General features: G+C 49.2%; 1 protein-coding gene across 2 annotated transcripts in view; it reads right to left on the bottom strand.

The window, feature by feature from the left end:
* Positions 1-27,145, bottom strand: part of trim44 (tripartite motif containing 44) — a 150,547-nt gene that overhangs the window by 107,905 nt on the left and 15,497 nt on the right. For both annotated transcript variants that reach the window (XM_072518826.1, XM_072518825.1), the window contains exon 2: positions 7,942-8,019. In XM_072518826.1, coding sequence (XP_072374927.1) covers positions 7,942-8,019 — 78 coding nt within the window. The remainder of the gene's footprint in view (positions 1-7,941; positions 8,020-27,145) is intronic.

Here is a 27,145-nt window from a genome sequence, read left to right as displayed (position 1 = left end):
AAAAAAAGGCCCTGATGGGAGTTATGTACAGGCAGTAGTCAGGATGTAGAGCAGAAAATAATCAGGAGATAGAAAGAGCATGAGAGAGAAAATGCTGGAAAATTTCAGCAGGTCTGGCAGCATCTGTAGGGAGAGAAAAGAGCTAACGTTTCGACTCAAAGTTTCTCTGCTGTTTGGCCTTTCATATCTTTTGCTCTCTCTGGGGACTGCCATTAGCACTCTTTCCCCTTGGTTTCTGTGGCCATTAGCACCCAGTTTCCCTGGGTTTCTGTGGCTATGACTCATCTTTCATTCTCACTCCACAGTATAAATATTTCCCACTTTCTCTGTCTGTTACCTTTGACAAAGAGTCAACGGACTCGAAACGTTAGCTCTTTTCTCTCCCTACAGATGTTGCCAGACCTGCTGAGATTTTCCAGCATTTTCTCTTTCGTTTCAGATTCCTGCATCCACAGTAATTTGCCTATATTTGATAGAAAAGGCATATAAGACAGGCAATATTACAAGAATCATGAGGCACTGATCGGTGCCCGGCTGCAGTCTCCCTGGAGAGGCCGAAGAATCAAGCAAGGCCGTTGGATCCCACGCAGGTAGGTCATTAGCAGGCTTACGACCTACTTCCCCGAGCCTCAATCGGTTCTGCCCATTTGGGGCAGGGTTCCGACTCCGACGTCTTGCGAGACTTTGGAGAATCCTGGGAGGCGGGGAGGCTGTCGGGAGGCTTGCTGCAAGCCTCTCCCGGTATTCACACCCAATATTACATGAAAGTCAACATCATACTATGTTGCCAAAAAGTAGCAAGTCTGAAAATGGGAAGGATTTTAGAGTTCAGCAAAGGGAGAATAAGAAATTTATAAGAGAAAAGAATAAACTAACAAGAGACATGGGGCGGGATTCTCCAATAATGGGGTCATGTCCCCACACCGGCGTGAAAACCGGCGCCAACCACTCCAGTGTCAATGGCCCATGAAAGTGAGGAATTCTCCCCTTTCTAGGGGGCTAGGTTGCCACCGGAGTGGTTCCCACAGCTCCAGCCGGTGCCGAACGGCCCGCCCGAGTTCGCGCATTGGCGGAACGGCTGACATATTTCCGTGCATGCGCGGAACGGCCGGCGTATTTTCATGCATGTGTGGGGGTTCCCTTCTCCGCGCTGGCCCCAGAGCTATATGGCGGAGCCATACAGGGGCCCGGCGCGGAATAAAGTAGGCCCCCATGGAACCAGCCACCCGCTGATCGGTAGGCCCCGATCGTGGGCCAGGCCACCGTGGAGGCCCCCCCCCCGGGATCGGATCCCCCCGCCCTCCTCCAGGACGGTCCCCTCACACTTACCTTCCAGGTCCCGCCGTGTGGGAAGTGAGTAATCCACGCCGGCGGGACTCAGCCAAACTCATCAGCCACTCAGCCCATCGGGCTCCTACCGGCGCGGGGGGAATCCCGCGGGTGCCCGGAAAACGGCGCCAGAGAATAGGGAAGCCGATGTCGGGGCGGGATTCGCGCCTCCCCCCGGAATTCTCCGATCCGGCACAGGGTCGGAGAATCCTGGCCAAAAACATAGATTGTTAATATTTCTCCAGGTATTTGAATCGGAAGAGACTAGTGAAAGCCCATGAGAGGCAGGACAACTGAAATTATAAATGGAGTGTGAGGAAATGGCAGAGACAGTAAACATATGCCCTGTATCTGTCTTTATTGAAGAATAGAACAATGGAAATAATGGGGCACAAAGAACCAAGCAAGAACAAGAACATGAATAAATCCGTATCATGGGCGAGATTCTCCGACCCTCCGCCGGGTCGGAGAATCGCCGGGGGCTGGCGTGAATCCCGCCCCCGCCGGTTGCCGAATTCTCCAGCACCGAATTCTCCAGCGCGGCGCCGGTTGGCGCCCCCCCCCCCCCGCGATTCGCCGGCCCGGATGGGCCGAAGTCCCGCTGCCAGAATGCCTGTCCCGTCGGCGTAGATTAAACCACCTACCTTACCGGTGGGACAAGGTGGCGCGGGTGGGCTCCGGGGTCCTGGGGGGGGGCACGGGGCGATCTGGCCCCGGGGGGTGACCCCACGGTGGCCTGGCCCGCGATCGGGGCCCACCGATCCGCGGGTGGACCTGTGCCGTGGGGGCACTCTTTTCCTTCCGCCTTCGCCACGGTCTCCACCATGGCGGAGGCGGAAGAGACTCCCTCCACAGCGCATGCGCGGGGATGCCGTGAGCGGCCGCTCACGCTCCCGCGCATGCGCCGCCCAGAGATGTCATTTCCGTGCCAGCTGGCGGGGCACCAAAGGCTTTTTCCGCCAGCTGGCGGGGCGGAAATTAGTCCGGCACAGGCCTAGCCCCTTAAGGTTGGGGCTCGGCCCCCAAAGATACGGAGGATTCCGCACCTTTGGGGCGGCGCGATGCCCGACTGATTTGCGCCGTTTTGGGCGCCGGTCGGCGGACATCATGCCGATACCAGAGAATTTCGTGCAAGGAAAGAACTAGTACTGAAGAAATGAATGGGACTAAATGTGAACAAATCCCCAGTATATGACAACCTGCATCCTGGGGTTTTAAAGACAGTTGCAGAGATAGTGGATGGATTGGACTGATCTTCCAGGATTTCTTAGATTCTAGAACAGTTCTTAAGGATTGGAAGGTAGCAAACATGATCTCATTATTTAAGAAAGGAGTAAAAGCGAAAATGGGGACTCTAGGCTAGTTAGCCTAACATGATGGCAGGGTTTTGACAATGGGGCACTTAGAAAATCATATTATGATTAAGCAGAGTCAACACCAATTGATGATAAGGAAATAGTGTTTGACAAATGCTCTAAGAGTTTTTTGAGGGTGTAAATATAAGATGAATAAGGGAGAACCAGAGGATGTATTGTATTCAGATTTCCAAAAAGCATTCAATAAGGTATCGCACATAATTACACATTACAGGTTATTACACATAATTAGGACTCATGGGATTGGTGGTCATGCTTTAGATTGAATTGAGGATTGGTGAATGGATAGAAAACAGAGAGTAAGAATAAATGGACGTTTTCAATTAGCAGAACTCCACAAGGTCAGTACTTGAGCCTTATCTCTTCAAAATCTATACATTGACTTAGACAAAGGGTGTAATGTCCCCAGATTTGTTGACAATACAAAACTAGATCAGAAGGTAAGAAGTGAAGTCGACACAAAGAGGCTACAGCCAATGTAGACAGGTTGGGTGAGAGGGCAAACACATGGCAGATGGAAATCAATGTGGCAATGTGTGAAGTTGTCCACTTTGGTAGGAAAACTAAAATGCAGAATATTTTTTGAATGGTACAAGATCAGGAAATGTGTGCATTCAGAGGGACCTGGTGTCCTTGTTCCTGAATCACAGAAATATAACATGCAAGTAGCAAGCAGCTAGGAAGACAAATGATGTGCTCACTTTTGTTATGAAGGGATTAGAATATAAGAGTAAAACCGCACCAGACACCTGAAGTATTGTGCACAGTTTTGTCTCATTACGTAAGGAAGGACATACTTGCCCTAATAATAATCTAATAATCTTTGTCACAAGTAGGCTGACATTAACACAGCAATGAAGTTACTGTGAAAAGCCCCTAGTCACCACACTCCGGCGCCTGCTCGGATACAGAGGGAGAATTCAGGATGTCCAAATTACCTAACAAGCACGTCTTTCGGGACTCGTGGGAGGAAACCGGAGCACCCGGAGGAAACCCACGCAGACACAGGGATAACGTGCAGACTCCGCACAGGCAGTGACCCAAGCCGGGAATCGAACCTGGGGTCCTGGCACTGTAACCCCTGTGCTACCGTGCAGCCTGGTGGATTTGGTTTTGAAGTTGGGGCCTATTCAGCGCCCGCAGTGGAGTTTAGGTGTAGGGTTATTGATGGATTTGGGATTTTGTGGGCGCATGTCCAAGGCCATTGGTGAGTATGTGGAATTCAATCGGAATGTTTCTGTCTCGTCCTCCAGGCTTTGGGAAGCCTTGAAGGCGGTGTTTGGAGGAGAGATTATATTGTACAAGGTGTATATGGAGAGGGAGGTAAGGGCGGAACAGCAGAGGTTGGTGGAGGAGATTTTGGCTGGTAGTGGGTTGATGCAAAAGGGTAAAGTGCCTGGGCCTGATAGTTCCCAGTGGAATTCTATAAGCTTCTGGGTGTCCTTCCGAACTGGAGCCTTGCCCTCTGGTGGTCATTTGTGGGGTGTCAGACTCACCGGGGCTACAGACGGGGGTGAAGGCAGATGTCCTTGCCTTTGTCTTGCTGATTGCCGGGAGGCGGGTGCTGCTGGGGTGGAGGTCTTCATCTCCACCCAGTGCCTGCCTCAGTATGGGTGGGTGACACAATAGAATTCTTGTACCTGGAGAAAGCCAAGTACACTGTTAGGGGGTCAGTTAAAGGGTTCTACCGGAGGTGGCAGCCATTCATGACCAACAAAAGGAATTAGTCACCGTCAGTTGTTAAGGGGGAGGGGTAGGGGTTTAGTGTATTTTGTTTGTTTTCTCGGATGTGTTTTTTTATCTTGGTGGATGGGTGGCGTGTTTAGTCGGGGTTTTTGTTATGTTGGGTTTCGTTGTAAAATGTATTGGAAAATTGGAAAATCTTTAATAAAAATATATATATTTTAAAAAACATTGGAGTACCAAAGTAACAAAGTCCCTTTGAAATGTAGTCACCATTGAAATGAAGGCACTAGCGTCTGCTGGGATATTGACTCCAGACCCACCAACACTCCTCCTAATCAACAATTCTTCATGTCTGAACCTAGACACTGACCTCAGCAGGTTGCTCACTGCAAGAGGCATTGTAGCTAAGTCCAATCCACTTTGTTGTATTTTCTAATGAGCCTCACTGGCAAGTGACCAGTCTAGGGAATCCAGGGGAATTTATTCTTACCAGGAAAACTGGGTCTAATTTCAAATCCCTATCATTAACCTGGCTGAGATCAGCTCACCTGCCATAGAGCCAGAATGCAGCCTGATACTTTTGTTCCATGTGGGGTTCAGTTACACATTGAGCTGTCCTTTGCAGCAATTTGCACTGTAGCCCAATGAGAGCATTAGTCTCATTTACATTGGGGGCACAGTCAGAATCTGGTGCAGGGATTCTCAACCTGTGGGTTGTGACCACCAGTGGGGCTCCAGAGGTCACATTTGGGGTTGCAAGCACCCCTACCTCTGAGGCAGCAATAGCAATTGTGTAGAGGAGACTCCGGTAAAGCAGCGCTGGATCCATTGGATCCCCACCTCCAAACAGCAAGGGATGGACAGTTAGCCCAAAACGCCCTTTAACCTTAGGAGCGCAGGCCGAGACGTTGTGTTCGACTTGGCGCAGAGACTGGAAGATGTTAATCAGCACTGACTGAGTGGGCAAAACTACGAGGTGCCATGTGGCTGTACCTGGGAGTTGGGTAGCCATTTCAAACTGTACTCCAGTCCGGAACTAAGTCCCGTGATGGGCAGCTGGGATGGGAAGTACTTCCCGCTGTGGAGCATGACAGGAAACTACTTCATACCTTCTGGTCCCTACGTAATTAATTGTGCACCTTGGGGTTTTGTGCCATGTTTAATGGCAGGGTGGGCCTTATGGCGCATGACTCGACGTCATATCCACAATGTCAGACCCAAAACAGAGAGAGATCTGCAAGGTCATCCACCAGTTCATCTCTGAAGCTCATCCTATAAGACTATCAGCAGGTGCGCAGGAATGTGCTGTACCCACTTGATGATAGTAGGCCAAAGAGGGAAACCAACACTGCATGGGTGTAGGTGGTCGATGCTGTCAGTACTTGGGGTGAACAGGAGCTCGGCCATACAGTGTTGGAAGAGGACAAAGACCTAATTCATTCCGCCAAGCTAAGTCTCATCAGATGGTTGCATAAACCACAAAGACTCCAACATATCAGGATCCAAGGCCCAGCAGCAATGGCATGTCCTGCCTTACTGTGCATCCACGCTGAGATGGAGAGACAACTTCATCTCCTTGACCCATCAGCAGACATGAAAAACTGCATTGAAAGGGGCGGGAAGAGATGGATCCGGCATAGGTGAAGAGGGAACTATCAATCTCCGCAAATCACATGGCTGTCTGAGCCTTGTCCTTGTACGTGGATGTGCTCTGCATTATGGAGCGAGTTATCCCACAACCCTCCTGCTCAATGATGGCCTACCACACAGATGTTTTCTATCTTATGAGGGGAGGAATGAACCAAATTCCAATGCTCCAAGCCATACAACTCCTCTCAAACATGTTTCTTCTTTGAGCAGGAGAAGTTCTGTCACAGTCGTAGAGAACATGAGAAGGTGGGAGCGGGGAGGGTGGAGCAGCTCTAACGGTATTCAAGGAGAGCATATCTGAGCTTGCAGGAATGGAGTAGGACAGAGCCATTGGCGATGGCGAGCTTGGCCTTGGGCATCCACCTGGTAAGGATTCATCCATTCAATGCAAACCTGAGGATCAAATGTGCCTCCATGTTAGAGGCAACTGATGCTATCGCTTGTATACTCCTATCTCACTTACAGGTGACTTCACGGAGACCCAGGACTCCCTCTCAGGCCTCAATCCTGAGATGAACCAGGGAGGAGAGGGGAGCGGAAGCGGAGAGCTCCACACCTGGAGAGGTGTCACAGCAGTCACTTGTACCCTCCACCAGCTCAGGAACAGACACCTCGATGGGTAGTTCAGGAAGGGTCTGACAATCTGTTGGTGACTTCATGGACACATGCACATAGCGCATGTCTAATTCTGACAGTACATCGGTAATGTCACGAGGTTCACACCCACAAAGGGCCAGAACTTCATTTTAATGGAATTGAATAAATTGGAATATGATTAATCAGCCCGCCCCTCGTCACATGATTCCCCCCTCACAGAATATTCAAACCTCGTCGATGTGGCAGCTTTTTAAAAACGGGATTCAGTCGAGGGACCCCTTCAGGAGCGCAAAGGTTAAGTATAGCCCCTGTGGAAAGGGACATGCCTGGGCATAGCACAGGTTGGCACTGGCAGGTTGGGACTGTCTCTGCCTGGCAGTGTCAATCCTACAGTACCAACCTGTAGCAGGGGCAGTGCCGGGGCAGATCCTCTTGGAGCTGGATGGTGGAAGTTCCCGTTATATGTGATGTGGGGGAGGGGGGGGGGGGGAAGAGAGAAAGAACGTTAAAGCCATTGAGGGGGAAACTTGCAGGCACTGCAGGGTGAGTGGGCAGTGTGTAGGAGGAGGGGGGCGCCAGCGAAACCTCTGCGGCAGAGATCTTGACGATTGCTGGTTCGGTGGGGGGGGGGCGGGGCGGGGGGGGGGGGGGTTGGGGGGGGGGAGGGGTTGGGTGAAGAGTTGATGTCCAGTTTTGATTGGGGCACCCTTTGAAGATGGCATCGCGATCTCGGTGGAGCCGGGCTTGTCGGAACTATCAGTCCCTGCCTCGCCAGACTGATGGCGAAAACCCCGTCCGCTCATTTTCTTTCTTCAGAGAGGCTCAAGTTCAGGATGTGAAGACTGGTCTGTGCTGCTAGAGAGCTACACACCGGTTTCAGTCAAAGTCTGACACTTTGGAAGAATATGATAAGATTCCGCCCATCATAAATAACAAACTTGAAAGGTCTATAGGTACAGTGACCTTTTTAAGAACATTTCAAATTGCTTCACATATAACCAATTACATTGAAATACCATCAGTGTTGCATTGTTGACAAATCTTGCACATAACAAGATCCCACAAACAGCAATAAGATAGAAGATCAGTAAACTGTTTTTGGTCGTCTTCACGGAGGGAGGAGGAATATCAGTGAGGACATCAGACTCTCTGATTTTCTTTGAATTGTCTATAGGATATCGGCCTGAACACCTGATGTGCTATCCGAAGATGCTACCTCATGTTAGAACACAGAACAGCAGAAGTGTGAGAAATAATGTATGAAGGAAGAATGTAGTGCTGACACAGAGAAGCAGGCACTTACATTGGGGTCAGAGCTTTTCATCTTCAACCGGTCCACCATCTCCAGCATGGCAGCCTTCAAATCAGTGGGAGGTCGATTCTGAGAACGAGAAAAGGATTAACATTACAAAAGAGTTCCAAGGACTATCCAGCTTTTCATACCATAGGTACAAGACACTAGGGATATGCCAATGTCATTTAATTTTCAAGTGCCCAAACCCTTTGTGTCCTACGAGAAAGATATTGCGATGGATTTGAAATAGTGAGTTTTGTGTTGATGTCTTTGAAATGGTGAATAGTGCCTAAATGGAGCTGAATAAAGTAAACAGGGGAGGAAAAGGGGGAAACACTGAGTCTTATAGTCTAACTTCGGCACAAGGGGACAAAAGCAGCTTTTGTTTTGGAAAGCTAGGAAAAGGTGATTTCTATACTTGCCTGCAGAAAGGGAAGAATTTCACATCCAGATCCTTTTGATTTGGGACCAAGGGAATGTCGTTTAGGCAGGAAAGGAGACACACACACGCGAGATTCTCTGTATATCTGGTGTAACTGAATCACAAATCTGTCCTTTCTAATTGGACATCTTCCCCTTTTTGTGATAAAACACCATCATTCTGTGTGGACTGCCACAGCAATAAAAAGACTCTCCAACTTCAATCAAAAAAGTTATTCTTGCCAGCGCTTGCAATAATTTTTCTTTCTCCCTTCTAGCCCGGAATACCACGTACATTAAGTGCGGAACTGATAAATGGTTGACAAAAGGTCGTGTTGGCAGTCCTGTAAAATAATTCAAAAGTACTAGCATTGATTAGTGCCCTTTCTCACAGACTCTCAGAAACTGTCATGAGATTAAAATAGAGTTAAATGCAATTGAGAAGATTGGAAGTATCCATTAACTCTACTATTAGCAGAAAGGGAACAGTACAGATAAAGGGACCTTCATTTACACCGAGTTTTATCAGATATCACAAAGATTTCAGAGTGGTTCACATATAACTCATTACTTTGCAGCACAGTCATTGCTATTATATGGGTAGTAATGGCCAAATATATCTCATGGAAACAATGTGATGAATGAAAAGTTCTGGTCATATTGTTTGAGGGTTGTATGTTGGCCAGGATGCTAGGAGAACTCCCTATCTTTCAACTGGTGACCAGAAATGTTTCATATCCAACTGAACATGCACACAGACCCTGGGTTAACATCTTACTCAAAAGTCAATGCAGCACTCTCTCAGTACTTCACTGCACTGTCAGCGTACATTACAGGTTCAGTTGTTGGAGGGAGGTTCGTATCCATAAACGTCTGAATCAGAGATGCAAGTGCTACTAATTGAGCCAAACTGTCGCTTGCACATGTGATAAATAAACGCCATCTGGAGAAAGTGTCATGTTCTCTCTGTCCCTCTTCCTAGTATCTTTCTGTCTATATTGATTCTCTTCCTCGCCCATCTCTCTCCATCCTCCTCCTTTTGCCCACACACCCACCACCACCTTTTGTTACTCACCTTTGTCCTTCAACCTCTCGCACTGCTCCTATTTTCTCAATCAACTCAGAAGTCACATCAATGTAGGTCTAACCTTGTAATCACACGGCTAATGTTATATCCCAGAAAGTCAAGCAGTTGGCTCTAGTTCTATTGCTAGTCTTTACACACACCTTTGTATTTACATTTTTGGTCAGAGTTACTCATTACAGATGCCTCCGAAATACAACAACTACGCAATTTCAGCCTAAGTCTGTGTCTATTTGTACAGATTGAAATGAGTCACAAGTTAATGCCAATCACCTTCATAAAATAAATTAATATAGAATGAACAGATTCCTTTCTCGATATTCAAATAAAAATTGGTGAGTTAATGTGTACAACCAAAACTTCAAAACAAATTAAATCAAAAACTTCCCTAATTCTGCACACAGCATTGCATTGTAAGACACCCTCCTCTAGAGCAGTATCAACTTCTTTGTATAAGCGTTTCTTATTAGGCAGTTGATATAGCCACCCATTTAATTTTAGACATTATGGGTGGGATTCTCCGTTGGCCGACACGGGAATCGGGAAATGCGATTAGGCGGAGAATCGGTTCTGATGCTGAAATCGTGGTGGCTGCTGGTTTTATGTTAAATTGAAATTCTCCGGTGACTGAACAGTGGAATCAATGCGTTCCACTCTGCACATACAGTAAACGCCGTTGGCATATCATTAGCGGGCCTGACCCAGTATTCTTCGGGGCGTCCGCGATTCTCTGCCTCCACTGAGGGGGATTTCCCAAAGGCTAGGTTCACTTTAAAAAATTGAGAAACATGCGCCATGGCTAATAAGGGAGAGAGAGAGAAGGTAGGACAGGGAGAGGCGCGACCGTGGCCTACCAGTCATGGCACTGGTCAGGCTGCGGAGGCGGGGGTGGGGGTTGTGGGGGCTGACTGCCCTACAGGACTGGGGCAGTGACCAGGCACGGACTGCCATTGCTGCGGCCTGCAAGGCAGCCATCTTGCTGTGCACCCCACTGACCACCCACCTTGGCCTCAAGGCAGGTTATAGCATTGCACACAGGTGTTTAATGTGAAAACACAACTGCAGATTCGTGCCCTAGCCCCTATCACTAAACTATACCCTGCACCTGTGCCAACTTAACTGGTGTCTAATTTTAAGCCTTACGGGCCCTAACGTTGCGTCTTGGTGGATCCCCAGACAGCACATCAGAAGTGGAGGTGACCTGCTGTGATTCCCACCTTGCAACCTGGGTCCCCTTGGGTGGGCGTCCTCTGGGGCGACCGGCCTGGATGGGCCCGGTTGCTGCTCGGGTGTCCCAGGTGGAGTAGTACCGCTCTGTTCTGCTCACCCAATGTGTCAGGGATGGTGGCAGGCCAGGTGGGGGGAGTCCGAGTCCAAGCTGCTGTGGTGTTCCGGCACCTCCCCTGTGGAAGTCACTGGCACGGGCCCCAACACATCCTCCTCCCTTGGGGTACCCAATGCCCCCCGGGCTACTCCATGGGATGGGGGTGCAAGCAGAGATAACGCCTGAGGCTCCCCCGCCACCTATCCCTGCCAGTCCTGGAGGCCCGCTCTCGTCTCAGCCAGGGTCGGCATGCCCACGGCTAGGGAGCCACAGGGAGTGGACCACCTCCGTCTGGGACTGTACTACATCGCCCATTGACTGTGTCATCACCTTCTGGGTCTGTACCACATCAGCCTGTGACTGCGCCATCTCGTCTGGGACTGGGCCACCTCCCTGTGTCTGCGCCATGTCAGCCAGCGCCTGGACAACACCTCTGCCAGGCAACGCATGGCCGTCACTACCTTCTGCTCCTGCACACGGTTGGACTCCTCCACCTGCACATGCAGGTGCTGGATGCTTGCCGACAACTCCTCATGTAGTCCCCAACTCTGCAACTGCATCTCCACAATTAATGGGACTGTCTATTCCAGAAGCCTGAAACCCATCTGGAAGGAGTGCCTCTTTCCACCTGCGCACCAGGTAGTGTCCCAGGAGCCTCTTCACTAAAGTGCCCAGCCGAGGTGAAGGTCTCTGGGGTGCTGGAGGGTATGGGAGACAGCGGGTACAGCAAATCAGTGTCATCATCGGACTCGAGCTCCGGGTGACCTGGGTTTCGGGTTGATGGCTCCCGTCCGGGTTGGTCTCCTCGTTGCTTTTCGGCACCTGGGGCTCGTGCTGTGGCTGGGGGCATGGGCAGGGACACCAGAAGGACTCGCCCCATCACCAGCAGCTCCTGCAAGACACAAGGCACGGCCCGACGACCAAAAGGTCGTCCAGAATCTGACAGGTCTGGGGCAGGCCCAGAACATGAGGGTGTGGTTGGCTGGGCCTTCCTGGCATCATTCGCGTTGTCCTCTACCTCCGGGAAGAACTTGTTCATTCGAGTTCAGGTTAGGGGCGCTCTGTGCACCACCTTTAGCTGCATTAGGCTCAGCCCAGCGCATGTGGAGTTCGCCCTGTTTAGTGCTTCGATCCAGAGTTCCACCCCCTGTTTCTGTGCCTGGTTCTTCCTCACATTTTTACCTCTTCTCGTCCAGGGGGGGAACGTACCTCTTCCATTAGTCGTTCATACAGTTCCCCACAATTCCCTTTCCCCGAGTCACCCACGTCCAGCAGTTCCTCAACTAATGAGTGTCCTGGGGCAGGATTTTCCGACCCCCGCCGGGTCGGAGAATCGGCGGGGGGCGGCATGAATCCCGACCCCGCCGACGCCGAATTCTCCGGCACCAGAGATTCGGCAGGGGCGGGAATCGCGCCGGTCGGCGGGCCCACCCCAGCGATTCTCTGGCTCGCGATGGGCCGAAGTCCCGCTGCTGTAATGCCGGTCCTGCCGCCATGAATTAAACCACCTCCCTTACCGGCGGGACCAGGCGGCACGAGCGGGCTCCAGGGTCCTGGGGCGCAGGGCGATCTGGCCCCGGGGGGTGCCCCCACGGTGGCCTGGCCCGCGATCGGGGCCCACCGATCCGCAGGCGGGCCTGTGCCGTGGGGGCACTCTTTTACTACACGTCGGCCGTGTAGGTCTCCGCGATGGCCGACTCGTAGGTGACTCCTCGCTGCGCATGCGCGGGGATGACGTCAGCAACCGCTGATGCTCCCCGGAGTCCCTTCGGCCTCGGCTGGCGTGGCGCCAAAGGCCTTCCACGGCAGCCGTCGGGACGGCAACCACTCCGGCACAGGCCTGGCCCCTAAAGGTGAGGGCTTGGCCCCTAAAGGTGCGGAGAAATCCGCACCTTTGGGGCGGCCCAACGCCAGAGTGGTTCATGCCACTCCACCTTTTGAAGATGGCATTCATTGTTGCGGGCGTGATCCTGTGGGTGTTATAAATGGGGGCCATGGCCGAAGTGTATTTAATACCACATTCAGATAGTGGCTACTACCACTGGGCTTCTTGAGTGTTTGGTCGGTGGGGGCTGGGGGCTGTGGGAGGAGAATGGGTGTGCGGTCATGACTAGAGTTCGAAGGGACGACCCAATGCAGGAACTCTCCGACATCCTCACCCATTCCGCTCCCGATTCTATCACCCATCCCCTCACTCTTTCTGCTGTGGCTGCCCACTGTTAGAACTATAGGTTCGGGAGGGCCAGGCCTCCCATGTTTCTTTTCCTTTGTCGGACCCTTCTTTGGATCCTCGGTTCTCACCACCCCTCCTCCACCCCCACCCACACACAAACGCTATGATTAATTTGTATACTGTGTTGAAGAAGACCTTGGAGATATAGATCAGGAGGGATCGGAACTGGAAGAGGAACCCAGGCAGTACGTTCATTTTGATCGTCAGCACCTTTCCTGCTATCGAGAGTGGGATTGAGTCCCACCTCTATAGATCCTACTTTACTTCCTCCTCCAGATTTGTCAGATTTCATTTGTGGATCCATTTCCAGTCGTGGGCTATTTGGATCCCCAGGTAGCGGAATTTGTTTTGGGCTTGTTTGAAAGGTAATCCCTCCACCCCTGCGAGTTCACCGGGAAGACTTCACTCTTGCTCATGTTGAGTTTGTAGCCCGAGAAGGTTCCAAACTCCTTTAAGAACTTCATGATCCCCTCCATACTGGCTTGGGGGTCTGAGATGTAGAGGAGCAGGTCATCCACATAAAGTGAGACTCTATGCTCTCTGTCCCCCCTCTGGATACCTCTCTAGCCTTTCACCGCTCTGAGGGCGATCACCAGTGGTATGATTGCCAGAACAAACAGCTGTGGAGACAGCGGGCATCCCTGCCTCATGCCTCAGTGCAGCTGGAAGTACATAGAGCTGGTGGTGCTTGTCCATACGCTCACTGTGGAAAAACTATACAGTAGTTTCACCCAGGGGGTGAACCCTGCTCCCAGTCCAAATCGCTCCATTACTTCTATGAGGTACTCTGTCGAAGGCCTTTTCTCCGTCCAGGGACTTGATCACTTCTGGTGTTCTCTCCCCGAATGGGGTCATTATCACGTTCAGCAGGTGCCTGATGTTCAATGTCAGCTGTCTGCCCTTGACAAAGCCCATCTGGTCTACCTCAACTACCTCTACCTAGCCAGGGTTTTTGCCAGGACTTTCACATCTACATTGAGTAGCAAGATGAGTCTGTAGAACCCGCACTCAGTCGGGTCTTTGTCATTTTTGGGTATGAGTGATATTGAGGCTGTGCCAGTGTTAGTAGCGGGGCATCCCTTACCAGCAAATCTGCGAACATCTCCCGCAAATGCAGGCCAGTGCTAAGATGAGACCTCCCCATTTTGGTACATACCCATCTATGGCTTGTGATATCGTTTCGCAAAATGCCTTATCAGCAAGGCATGTGTCCAATCTCCATGGGGGGCAGTGGGCACGGCCCATCTCCAAACTCATATCCATATATGTGGAGTGTGGTCAGAGATTACGATTGCGGAGTATTCACTCCTACTATTCCTGAGGGCACTGTTTCCCCTACTATTAATAAGTCGATCCTGGTGTAGACCCTGTGTACCTGGGAGAAGAAGGAAAGTTCTTCTTCCTGGGGTGTGTGAACCTCCATGGGTTCAGTACCCCCAACTATTCCATGAACGTGCCTAATACCTTCACTACGTTAGATCTTTTTCCATGATTTGGAGTTTAAACTCTCTGTCTGTGGGTCCTGTAGGCAGTTAAAGTCACCCGCCCCCTCCCCCCCCCAACCTTCTCCCGACAGGTGATGTGCCGCACGCTTCCCCCCCCCTTCCTCCGCACTCCTCTTCCTGGCGCTCGTTTGCTCACTAGTGTAGTGGCCCCCTCCTGGGGTCAATCTTTACACCCCCCTGACCGCTGCATTTCTGTTCCCCCTTCCTCCTCCTCGCCCCCTCCTGCACCTTGCTGCTCTCTTCCCCCTTCCGAGGTGTAGCTCCTGTGTTCAAAATGAGGTGGTGCAGTCCCGCGCAAACAGCTCCTCATTGCTCCAATATGCTGGGGTATCTGATTCTACGTTGGTTCTGTGGTTGCCTTCCCAGCCCCAGTTCATTGTCCAATTTGGCTGCATCCACCATGCAGTAAAGTAATGTTTTCAGCCCTGGAAGGTCACCCAGGGCTTGGCTGGTTACAGCATTCCGAAATTCACATTCTTCTTATAAAGATCTTAAATATTTCGCCCGACGCTTGGCCAGGTCTGCCCCAATGTCCTGGTATCTCGATCGAGTGACCCTCCCAGTTGCAGGAATTTCTGTCTTGCCCAGTTCACGATCCTTTCCAGGTCCTGGTACCGGTGCAGCTTCGTGATGATACCTCTCGGTTGTTCCCCGGCCTTGCTTTGGTTGAGAATGACCTGTGGGCTCTGTCTACTTCTGGCGGCTTGGGAAAGCTGTCTCTTCCCACCAGGTACCCAGCATTTGGGCCACATGTTCCGTGGGGTTCCGCCCTCGGTTACCTCCGGTAGGCCCACTATGCGGAGGTTCTGACATTACAACCGATTTTCATGATCCTTGATCTTCCCTCTTAATGTCCCTTGCATCGCCACCAACTTTGCCATTTCCATCTCTAATGCGGCGATCCGGTCTCTCTGGTCTGTCAAGGCCTTCTCTCGCCCCGAGTCTCCAGTCGCCTTTCTGCTTTTTCCAGAGCCGCCTGCAGGGTAAACAACACCTCTGCCACTTTGATCGTTGCCCTCATCTCCGTCTTAATGGCCTCCTTGAGCTCCTGGGTTCCTATGTAAGAAACTCCCTCCATCCGTTATTCAGGGGTGGGGCGCTCTTGTATGCGGCCTGGCGGTCTATCTTGTTCAGGTGTGGCCAGGGTCTCGCCGCCCCACTTGCTTGGCATCTCCTTGTTTCTTCTTTCCAGGCTTTTGATGCCTTTGCCATTTTTTGGGCCCTTGGAAATGCTAACGCTTGACATGTTTTGTTCTGATGGTGCAGGAGAAGGGCGAGGGGTGTTTTCACCTAGTTCTAGCGGCTATTTTTGGATTAAGGTGCCTATTTTTCAGGAGGCGAACCATCTTCTGCGCATCCGCTCAGCCCAGTTATTGGAAGTCTCCCCATTTTCCTTTCTTGGCCAATCCCATCCAAAATGGCCACTCATTCCCCTCTGTTCTGCCTTCACCCAATAACCAATACACCCCCACCTGTGCCACCAGCACCCTCCCCAGCAAAACTGTCCCCCAGCAGACCAATACCACCACAATCCCTCCCCTCGCTACCCAGCGCAGCCCCAACCCTCACACCGCTTCCATTTTCCAGCATGCTTTCTAGCGTGGTAACTCCCACCTAAAGACCAAAACAAAGACCCATATCGTCCAAACCAACCCCCTCCCCCCCACCCCCACAATGCCTACCACCTCTGACCTTTGGAGGGGCCCAACCCACTCCCCCACCTAGACCCTTCCCTTCCCAACAGGAGAGAGATACCCAGGATTCCGAACCATTCCTCCTCTTAATCATTGTAAAATGCCAGCAAGGCCAACACATGATAATAGAACAAAACATTGTTAAACATTATATACACATTTCAAAAAACCCAAAGCATCAGAAAGCTTTCCCCCAATCAGCCATGCACATTCAAACCATGCTCTTTAGCAAAGCCGTGTGCCTCTCCAGGCGTCGGGAAATATGCTTCTGCCCCTTAAAAATCACCCAAAGTTTGGCTGGATACAGCACGCTAAACCAAAGCTTATTTCCGAAGAGCACGGCCTTGGCCCGGTTAAAGCCTGCCTGCCGCTTGGACGGGTCGGCACTAATCTCCTGGTATATTCAGCTTCGCTGGCCCTCCCCAAGTACAGTCTCTCGTCGTCCTCGCCCACCTCCCGGTCTGTTCCTTCACCGGGAACCGGGGCATTCTCACTATCACTGCCCTCGGTGGTTCCCCTACTCTCAACCTCTGTCTTAATGATCGATGTGCCCGGTCCACCTCCAGGGCCTTCTCACTGACCCTCTCAACAACAGCTTCACCAGCGTCTTCGAGGCGTAGGCCATGGCTCTTGTTCCCTCCACCCCCTCCGGCAGGCGTACAATGCATAGATTCTGCCGCCTGGACCAATTCTCCTGGTTGTCCACCTTTATTTTCAGCTCCTTGAAGACCACGCCCAGCATCACCACCTCTGCCTCCATTTCCATAAATCAATCACTGTAGTCCGTAACCACCCTTTCCATCTCTTGAATTGCCGCACCTTGCGGCTCCAAGCAATTCTCCACCCAGTTCATGGCACCACAAAGAGGGGCAACTGCTCCCTCGATTGCCTTTGACCAGTCCTCCTGCATCTCATAGAAACATAGAATTTACAGTGCAGAAGAATTTACAGTGCAGGAGGCCATTCGGCCCATCGAATCTGCATTGGCCCTTGGAAAGAACACCCTACCTAAGCCCACACCTCCACCCTATCCCCGTAACCCCAAATAATCTTTCTGGACACTAAGGACAACTTAGCATGGCCAATCCACCTAACCTGCACACCTTTGGACTGTGGGAGGAAACCGGAGCACCCGGAGGAAACCCACACAGACACGGGGAGAAAGTGCAAACTCTGCACAGTGACCCAAGCCGGGAACTGAACCTGAGACCCTGGAGCTGTGAAGCAATTGTGCTAACCACTGTGCTACCGTGCCCCCCGCGGTGGAATATCTAGCTGATGTTGCCGAAGTTCTCCCTTAATCAGCCCCACCAATTGCTCCACTGGCAATGCGGTAGATGACGATGGCGCCTCCTTTTACAACTGTGCCACGCAGACCCTCCACCTCCAACACCCATCACTTTATTCAACTTCTGTTGGGTGTAGTAACCCACCGACATTCCATTTCGGAGGAGAATTCACTCCCACCACTTATTCCACAAACATTCCAATCAAAGAGCCCATTAATCAGGCAGAAAAGGCCAAAACCTTCAAGCAGAAGCTAGCCTGTGTGCGACCGATCAGTACATGGCCACCACCGGAAGTTGCCACCTGTAAACGTTGGCAAACAAAAAGATACATAGAGACGTCTTGGAAAGAGTGCTTGAAGAGAGAGATCCTTCTGTCTGTGTTAGACTATTGCTTAACCTCACAGCATTTGGCAAAAACTGATCAGCTCACACCTTCTGGCAGAACTCAACACAAAACTCACTGCCACAGACATGGCCCCTCCCCTTACTACATCATCTTTATCCCACTCAAACCCATGACTTGATTACTTAAGTTTTAAATACAATGTCTCTAATTATCTACTCCGCAGAAATTATAACAAACCACATTTGCCTCTCCTTTTAAATATAAGAATGCTTTGAAATAATGATGATCTTACTTTTACAACATCTTAATGGCACCAAAGAGAAAATGCTGGAAAATCTCAGCAGGTCTGGTAGCACCTGTAGGGAGAGAAAAAAGCTAACGTTTCGAGTCTAGATGACCCTTTGTCAAAGCTTTTTTCTCTCCCTACAGATGCTGCCAAACCTGCTGAGATTTTTCAGCATTTTCTCTTCGGTTTCGGATTCCAGAATCTGCAATAATTTGCTTTTATCTTAATGGCACCTTGAATAGCCACAGTGTCTGCCTGTCTTTTAAACCAGGATTTTTAAAAACATTACTGCAGCAGATCTATGCACAGCCTAAGCCAGGCTTTTAAAACCATTACTGGACCAGATACATATAATCCAATATATATAAGAAATTCCTACATTCATCCCACCAGGGCCAATCCATCACCTTTTCTCACGCATACTCTTTGTGGAGTGTACATTGTTCCACAATGAGCAATTATCTACATAACATTCAATACTACCTTAAGTGTACCCATAGCACAGAATCTCACTTAAAATATTTGACAAATAGAATCCCATATCCACTGACGTCAGCAGTTTAAGTGCTTTTAACAACCCGTTCTAATTTCTTAGCTTCCAAAGCTAAGGGGTATTATTTCCCATTTTCAGCCATTTTAAATATTATAAAACCAGCTGCACGAGAATACCCATCAGGAAGATTAGCATGAGAAACACCCCGAAAGATGACCACTTTCAGGTTCATTGGGTCCCTTAACGATGGAAACTAATGTACACATTTTTTCCAGACTTAATTTTTGTTAAATGTTTTATTTGCCTTTAAAGCATTATTGACTTTAGGGTGTTTCACTGTAGTACTTCAACAGCTGGTCTAGTCTGAGTGCACAACTAGTTCAACTGTCCAATCGAGCTGCAAAATTGTTCTCTTCTTTAGCTATTGAATCATCTCTATATGATGAACTAGTATGACTAACCAGGATGGGAATAGTTCCCCAGGAATCTTTTTAAGGTAGCAGATATTTGATCCAACAAAGACCGCTACCTATCTGAGAAGGATACACCAGCCAGAACCATAATAGACACCTTTGCATATTCCAACAATTTAAACACTAGTGCTGATTCAGGAATCCCCAACTTGAATTTTGTCAATCTTTTATATAAACTGGTACAAGTTCATGACATCTTCTTCCATGAAATGACAATCTATTTTCCAAAACATATCGAAGCCCATTCATAGATTATCTTTCTTGTAAATCTCATCCAAAGACTTAAATAGAAGATCTAAACCTTCTTCAATGTTCAATCAATGAGCATCCAGCTCACCAAAAGACATCTTCCACGAAGTGACAAGGTCAAAATCACACCTTGTTTCCTCTTTGGTAGGGATGTAACCCACGTCTATATGTCCACTTCATTCTTCCACTGGTCCTGGGGTTCAGACTCAGAAAACATCAGAGGATAATCACACCCCAGCAAAATACACTTGCTTTCTGCCAGTTTCCACAATGGCTACTAGTATTATGGATCTTTCCTCAGATTCCAACCTTCACCTGTAGGCAACCAATCTCTGTCACCATGCTATAGCCAAGGAAGTCAATTGGTGAAGGGTAGAACAGGAGCCAATCTTAGTACACTTTTAAAAAATATTTTATAGAATTATAAACATACATCTCCTTGCCTAACAACCACAGTTAGTCTGTCTATATGTAGGTACTCAAGTGAATCTCTGCTAATACTCATCATCTGGAAACAATTAAATACAATCAATATACAATTAACAGCTAATTAAAATATCAAAATAATATGAAGTTTACTTTTTAATAACTTAAGTTCACCATCTCTTTTAATTGTGTATGGTTCCTATTTATTCAACAACATAGGACTAAAGGTGTCTTCATGAAAAGTAAGAAGTTTTACAACACCAGGTTAAAGTCCAACAGGTTTGTTTCAATGTCACTAGCTTTCGGAGCGCTGCTCCTTCCTCAGGTGAATGAAGAGGTATGTTCCAGAAATATATATATAGACAGATTCAAAGATGCCAGACAATGCTTGGAATGCGAGCATTAGCAGGTGATTAAATCTTTACAGATCCAGAGACATCAACAGACGTTGAAAGATGCCCTCGTACGAACGGGATATGGCGCTCGATTCATCAATCGACAGTTCCAAGCGCCACAGCAAAAAACCGCACCGACCTCCTCAGAAGACAAACATGGGACACAACCGACAGAATACCCTTCGTCGTCCAGTACTTTCCCGGAGCGGAGAAACTACGACATCTTCTTCACAGCCTTCAACACGTCATCGATGAAGATGAACATCTTGCCAAGGTCATCCCCACACCCCAACTACTTGCCTTCAAACAACCGCGCAACCTCAAACGAACCATTGTTTGCAGCAAACTACCCAGCCTTCAGAACAGTGACCACGACACCACACAACCCTGCCATGGCAATCTCTGCAAGACGTGCCAGATCATCGACATGGATACCACCATTACACGTGAGAACACCACCCACCAGGTACGCGGTACATACTCGTGTGACTCGGCCAACGTTGTCTACCTCATACGCTGCAGGAAAGGATGTCCCGAAGCATGGTACATTGGCGAGACCATGCAGACGCTGCGATAACGAATGAATGGACATCGTGTGACAATCACCAGGCAGGAATGTTCCCTTCCAGTCGGGGAACACTTCAGCAGTCAAGGGCAGTCAGCCTCTGATCTCCGGGTAAGCGTTCTCCAAGGCGGCCTTCAGGACGCGCGACAACGCAGAATCGCTGAGCAGAAGCTTATAGCCAATTTCCGCACACATGTGTGCGGCCTCAACCGGGACCTGGGATTCATGTCGCATTACATTCATCCCCCACCATCTGGCCTGCGAAATCCTACCAACTGTCCTGGCTTGACACAATTCACACCTCTTTAACCTGGGGTTACCCCATCTCTGGATCTGTAAAGATTTAATCACCTGCTAATGCTCGCATTCCAAGCATTGTCTGGCATCTTTGAATCTGTCTATATATATGTTTCTGGAACATACCTCTTCATTCACCTGAGTAAGGAGCAGCACTCCGAAAGCTAGTGACATCGAAACAAATCTGTTGGACTTTAACCTGGTGTTGTAAAACTTCTTACTGTGCTCAGCCCAGTCCAACGCCGGCATCTCCACTTCATGAAAAGTGTTTGGTAAACGATCATTCAGTTTCTCTATAAAGTAATAATACATTGTACTGAAATGCATAATTCATTCTCTCCCAGTGACATACTTATGACAATAATAAAATGTAGCTCTGCTTCCTCTCCAGAAATAAAAAGGTTGCTGTGGACTTTTTATTGAACCAGTACTCCTTTAAGCCATCAGTGACAGCTTTCAGATCATTGACCACATCCAGAGGATTAGTCATAGAATTTTACAGCACAGAAGGTGGCCATTCAACCCCTTGTGTCTGTGCCAGCCCTTTGAAAGTGCTAACCAATTGGTCACAACTACTCTTTTTCACATAGCCCTGCAAATGCTTCCTTTTCAAGTTTCTTCTGAAAGTCTCGATTTAATGTGCTTCCACTACCCTTTCATGCCGTGCACTCCAAATCATAAAAGCACTCTGCAAAGAAATGCCTCCGATTCTCCTGACAATTATCTCAATTCTGTGTCCTCTGAATACCAATCCTCGTGCCAGTAGAAATGGTTCCTTTCTAGTTTAAAAAAATTGCAATTTTGAACATTTCTATTAAATCATTGATCGGCTTTTTTTATATATAGGTGAGCATTTGGATGGGTTAGTTAACAGATGGGCAATCTGTTCTGTCAGTCTAACATCCTGGTGATTAAGGTGAAGATAAACCATTTGTTGCAAAGTGTACAAAGTCCTCCTTTATTCAGTATGTTAACGTAAAACACAGGTTGCAGCTCCTATTGTATGCAGAGGGACCTTAACATTTAAAGGCAATGCATGTCTGTGGCCTCTATCAACATGATGGTCTTAAGGGAAGGCAATCAAACAGACATCAAGGGTCACACTGTAATGTTAGTCCAGGATGAATTTTGACAATTTTTGGCAAAATGGCACCATTCTGCATGTTTCCCTCGGCTATAGCATCACTGACTTCTAGACCTCACTGAGTTTGGCTGACAAATCCCACTGTCCTCAGTCACTTGTTTAGTGCAAAGAGTACTTTGTGGTCCAGAGTAACTCCCACAGCTAATGGGCTCAGACCCAAGAAAAGCAGACTCATGTGCAAGACTCTACTTGCCCTGTAAAAAAGAGGCATTATTTAGCTTTTAATACCCTGCATAAATTAACCAGCACTGACTGAGAGATGTATTGTTACAATCTGCATGTAGATGTGCAACTGAGACCAGAACTAAAGACTCTTTTCCACCCCACAGAAATGTGTGGAAAAAACATAAATAACAACATGCTGTATCTTAAAAGGCAATGTGTAGTAGCATTGGCTGCTGCGGTGTTGCCATGGTTCCCGCTCTCCAGTAACGGGCAATATTACAGCCACTGAGGTACAGTCAGTGTACAGTCTCAGCAGGCAAATGGAGTCCCGGTGTTTCTAGTTGATGACTTTTCATCAGAACTGATGACAGGTCATTGGACTGAAAGTTAATCTTAGACTTCCTCTCTTTGCTGATGTTGCCTGAGCTAAGTTTCCAGCATTTTTAGGGTTGTTGCCCTTTTCTGTTAGCCTCTAACTGTGGTTCTGAGCTATCAGTTATTTAATTACTGACTACTAACAGGGTGAACCGCTGATTGTGGTGGTGACTCTGAATACTGTCTGGCCTTTCTCACACCGGAACTCTTGGCTGTCCAAAAGGTTGTAGTGAGGTGACTGTCACTGTTTCCCCGACTAGGTTAGTGAAGATTGGTAGACAGACATGGGGAACATCCTACCTGACATCTAGAAATGATGGGAAAGAAACCACCAACTGGTCCACCAACACTGCCCCACACTCATGACTGGAGCATCATGACGTAACAGTTCCCATACACTAACAACCAAAAACCATTGATCCTCATAGCCATGCCTGAGAGAGGCAAAAAGAAAAACCCCAGGGCCAATAGAAGGAGAAAAACTACTTTCCTACCTCCTCAGGCTAGTCAAATGCAATTGTCTCCTTTAATTTATTGGTTCTGACCAGCAATTAGCTAACATCATCCTCCACGAATGCCCAACCACGAATACAGAGTTACAGTGATGTGGCTGAATCCATACAGTCATTGTCAGATTCCGGTCAATCAGCTCCAACTGTGGGGAACATTATTTTTTTCTCCAGGTCCCCAACTTATTTGTTTTAAACATAAACCGCCTCCAATTTGTTTCCCTCAAGATGTTGACCCCTTACTGGAGTTATTGTCTCTGATCACCTGGCAGAACATACCCAAGTGTCTTGGGCTGAATTCTCCGCACCCCGAAATCACGGCCGGCGCGGGGGTGGAGATCCATTTTCCCCGCAGGTAATCGGGACCGGCGCCGGTTCCCCGATTCTGCAGGCCTCGATAAGCAGCGTACTCGGAGAGTATGTCGTGCCACCTAGCACCTACCTGGGCCATTGCCAGAGGCCCGCTCCGCCATTCTCCACCCTCGATCGGCCGAAGTCCCGACGGCATGGATCTAATGTGGTCCTGTCGGTCGGGAAACTACCGTGGCGGCTGCGGACCTAGTCCCCGGCTGCCCTGATCGGAGGGCAGGGTGGGCCTTATACGCGGCCGGGCAATGTTTGTGCGGGCAGTCAGGGTCGGGCGTGCGGCTGATCGGGGGGGTCTATTTTCCAGGTCCAGCTCCGCGGTCCGAGTCCACCATGGAGCACAATACGGCGGCGGCGCGCATGCGCGGCCTCCGACCTAGAAGTGCGGGGGCCCATATCTGCAGCAAAAGCTGTTAGATTTATGCTGAGTCCTTGCTAGGCCCTGCAGGGCTAGGAATATGTGACCCTTTCACGCCAGTTTTTCTGGCGTGAAAGTCCACAGTTTTGATGCCGGCGTGGGATCCAGCCTCTTATATTTGATTCAAGTACATGGTACGTAGTATAAGTGGGCCGCTCAACTTGCATCTCAGCTGATCCCGGAGTACTTGATACTCACACTTGGGTGATCAAAACAAGAAAACATTGCTTCATGAGCAAGGATATATATTCATGGAATCCCTAAAATGTAGAAGGAGGCCATTCTGCCCATCGAGTCTGCACTGACCCTTTGAAAGAACACCCTATCTAGGCTCACTCCTCTGCACATTGATCGTGGCCAATCCACCTGATCTGCACATCTCTGGACATCTGGGTGACATATATCACCCTTCACCCTGCCACCCGCCCTGTACAAAACTCAGCCAAACAGCAAAGATAAATAAATAAAGTCTGAGGAAACAGATATGGCAACCATTCAGCTGGTGCCTCCCACAGCAGATCATGGCAGCTATATAATCAGACAGTCTGACATCTCAGCAGTTCACTGAGAGGGATGAAACCAGCACTGGCCTGCATACCATACTGCTGTTACCCTCACTGGGAAGATGGGGTCGCTCTTCTATGCTCACTGATATACACTGGGTCCTAGTCTGACAATTTTAAAATCCAGAACCCTCCACAGCTTCACCCACTCTAGCTCTGCAATCTCCTCCTACAGTCTTCCAATATCTCCATACTTCCTCCAATTCTGGGCTTTTGTGTACTCTTGATTTTCTTCGCTCCACATTTGTGGCCATGCCCTCGCCTGCCTTGGCCCTCAGCTCTGAAAATCCCTCTCTCAGGCTCTCCACCACTTCCTCCTCCTTAAGACGCACCAATCTCTTTGGCCAAGCATGCATCCCCCACACAGCCATTGGAGGGAAGATGGCCGTCTGTTAGATGTTTTAGTTGCTGTGAAATGAAGAGTCTAAAGTTCTTGTACCTTTTCACCAAACACCATGGGCGGGATTCTCCACTCCCGTGCCGAAGTGGCCACGCCGTTGTGAACGCCGTCGAGGTTCACGACGGCGCGAAACGGCCCCGATCCCGACCGATTCATGCCCTGACAATGGGCTAGGATCGGGGCCGCGTCATCTACACGCGCCAGGCCTTGTCGCCCGCGTAAAAGTGGCGGCGCATAGATGACGCGGCCGGCGACACATAACGGGCGTCATCCGTGCATGCGCGGTTTGGCCGGCGCCAACCCGCGCATGCGTGGTTGCCGTCCTCTCTAAGTCCGCCCCGCAAGAAGTTGTCTGACGGATCTTGCGGGGCCGCGGAAGGAAGGAGGTCCTCCTTCAGAGAGCACGGTCCGACGATCGGTGGGCACCGATCGCGGGCCACCCCACATTTGAGATACCCCCCGGTGCAGGATCCCCCCTTGCCCCCCGCAGGCCGCCCCACCCAGCGTTCACGCACCGTTCACGACGGCAGCGACCAGGTGTGGACGGCGCCGGGGGTAACCCGCCGTTTTGGCCTGGCCGCTCGGCCCATCCAGGCCTGAGAATAGTGCGGGTGCCGGAGAATCGCCATTTTGGGTGTCTCCGGTGATTCTCCGGCCTGCTGCCCGCGAAACTCGACCGGGCCGTTCCCGCCGCTTGGGAGAATCGCGGGAGGGCGTCGGACCGGCGTCCCGGGAAATTTTGGCGGCCCAGGCGATTCTCCCAACCGGCGCGGGAGTGGAGAATCGCGCCCCATTTATTTCACTTCCACAGCCTCTGCACAAAACTCTTAACACACCACCCGACAGAGGCCACCTGAAGCCCCTTTACATATCAGTGTCAATTAATGGATACTTAACATAAATGAGACAACTAATTGCAATGTCTCTTACCCCACTACTTAACAGTCTCCCCTTCCTTGGAGAAAAAAAAATTAGGTGAAAACAAAATTTCAAGACACTCAAAAACACACACATGATGTCCCCCCCATTTTTTTTGTTTGGACGAGAAAGAAAAAAAAAGTCACAGAAACAAGCACCCTTCATTAACAATATCCAAAAGTTTCTGTGAACTCGCCCCCCTTTTCGTAAAACAGTCTGACAGTTGATAGTTCCTGTCGACCCATTCAATTTTTGTTATTTCCCCTCTGCCCAACATCTGCTTCAAACTTGCGATGTCTATCCGTAACCTCTTTTCATTGACACTTTTTGTAGAGTGCACATTTTCCCACAGGGATTTATTGTCAATGTGACAGTCAATAGGTATATTACCCAAATCCCCCAATCCCAAAATTTCTGTCAATATCATACTTATATAAAAAGCCATATCCACCGTCTCTACAAGGCTTAATGTCTCAGCAGCCAAAATGCTTTTTACCACTCTCCCTATTTTCTTTGTTTCCCACACAAGTGGGCAACATTTACCATTGTTCCCCAAAAGGAAAATCATAAAACCTCCTGCGCTTGAAACCCCATCACATAAATTTGCGTTGGACGCATCACTATAAACTATGAATTTCAAGTGCTTAAGGTCACCTAAAACCGGGAACTTCAAAACACAATCCTGCATTTTTAGTTTGGCCAACGCTTTATTTGCTCTGATTATGTCTTCCACTTTGGGATCATTCATTTTTGTACTCAACTCTAAGACATCAAAACTCACGTCCGGTCTAGTCTGTCTACCTAACCAATTCAGTTGCCCAATTAAACTTCGCAGTTGCTCTTTTTCTATCTTTGAAAACATTGCATCTTTTTGTGAAACTCGGCCACGACTAATTGCTATTGGGGTGATGCTTTCCAATAAGATTGCTGACGTAAAGTTGCCCCTAACTTAGTCTGTCCAATTTCCAGTCCAATATATTTAAATGCACCGGAAGCCTGAACTTCCAGCCCTGAATTCTTTCCTCAAACCAGAGATTACAATAGCTTCAAAATCACTCGTCCCACCCCACAAAAAATCATCGCCATGCATCATAAAAATGCCAGAAAGATTTCCTTTATAGTGCCAGTAAAACATTGCAGGACCTGCTTTCAACTGGCAACAGCCTAACTTTAACAAAACTGACCTTACCGAAAAATACTAGACTCTAGATGCATCATTTAATCCATATACACATTTGTTCAACTTCCAGAGTACCCCTTCTGAGTTAGCTGCCTC

The sequence above is a fragment of the Scyliorhinus torazame genome, chromosome 10 (genome assembly GCF_047496885.1).
Source record: "Scyliorhinus torazame isolate Kashiwa2021f chromosome 10, sScyTor2.1, whole genome shotgun sequence".
In the NCBI taxonomy this organism is placed as follows: Eukaryota; Metazoa; Chordata; class Chondrichthyes; order Carcharhiniformes; family Scyliorhinidae; genus Scyliorhinus; species Scyliorhinus torazame.
The sequence above is the reverse complement of the archived record's forward strand: the minus strand, read 5'-3'. Positions and strand labels throughout refer to the sequence as shown.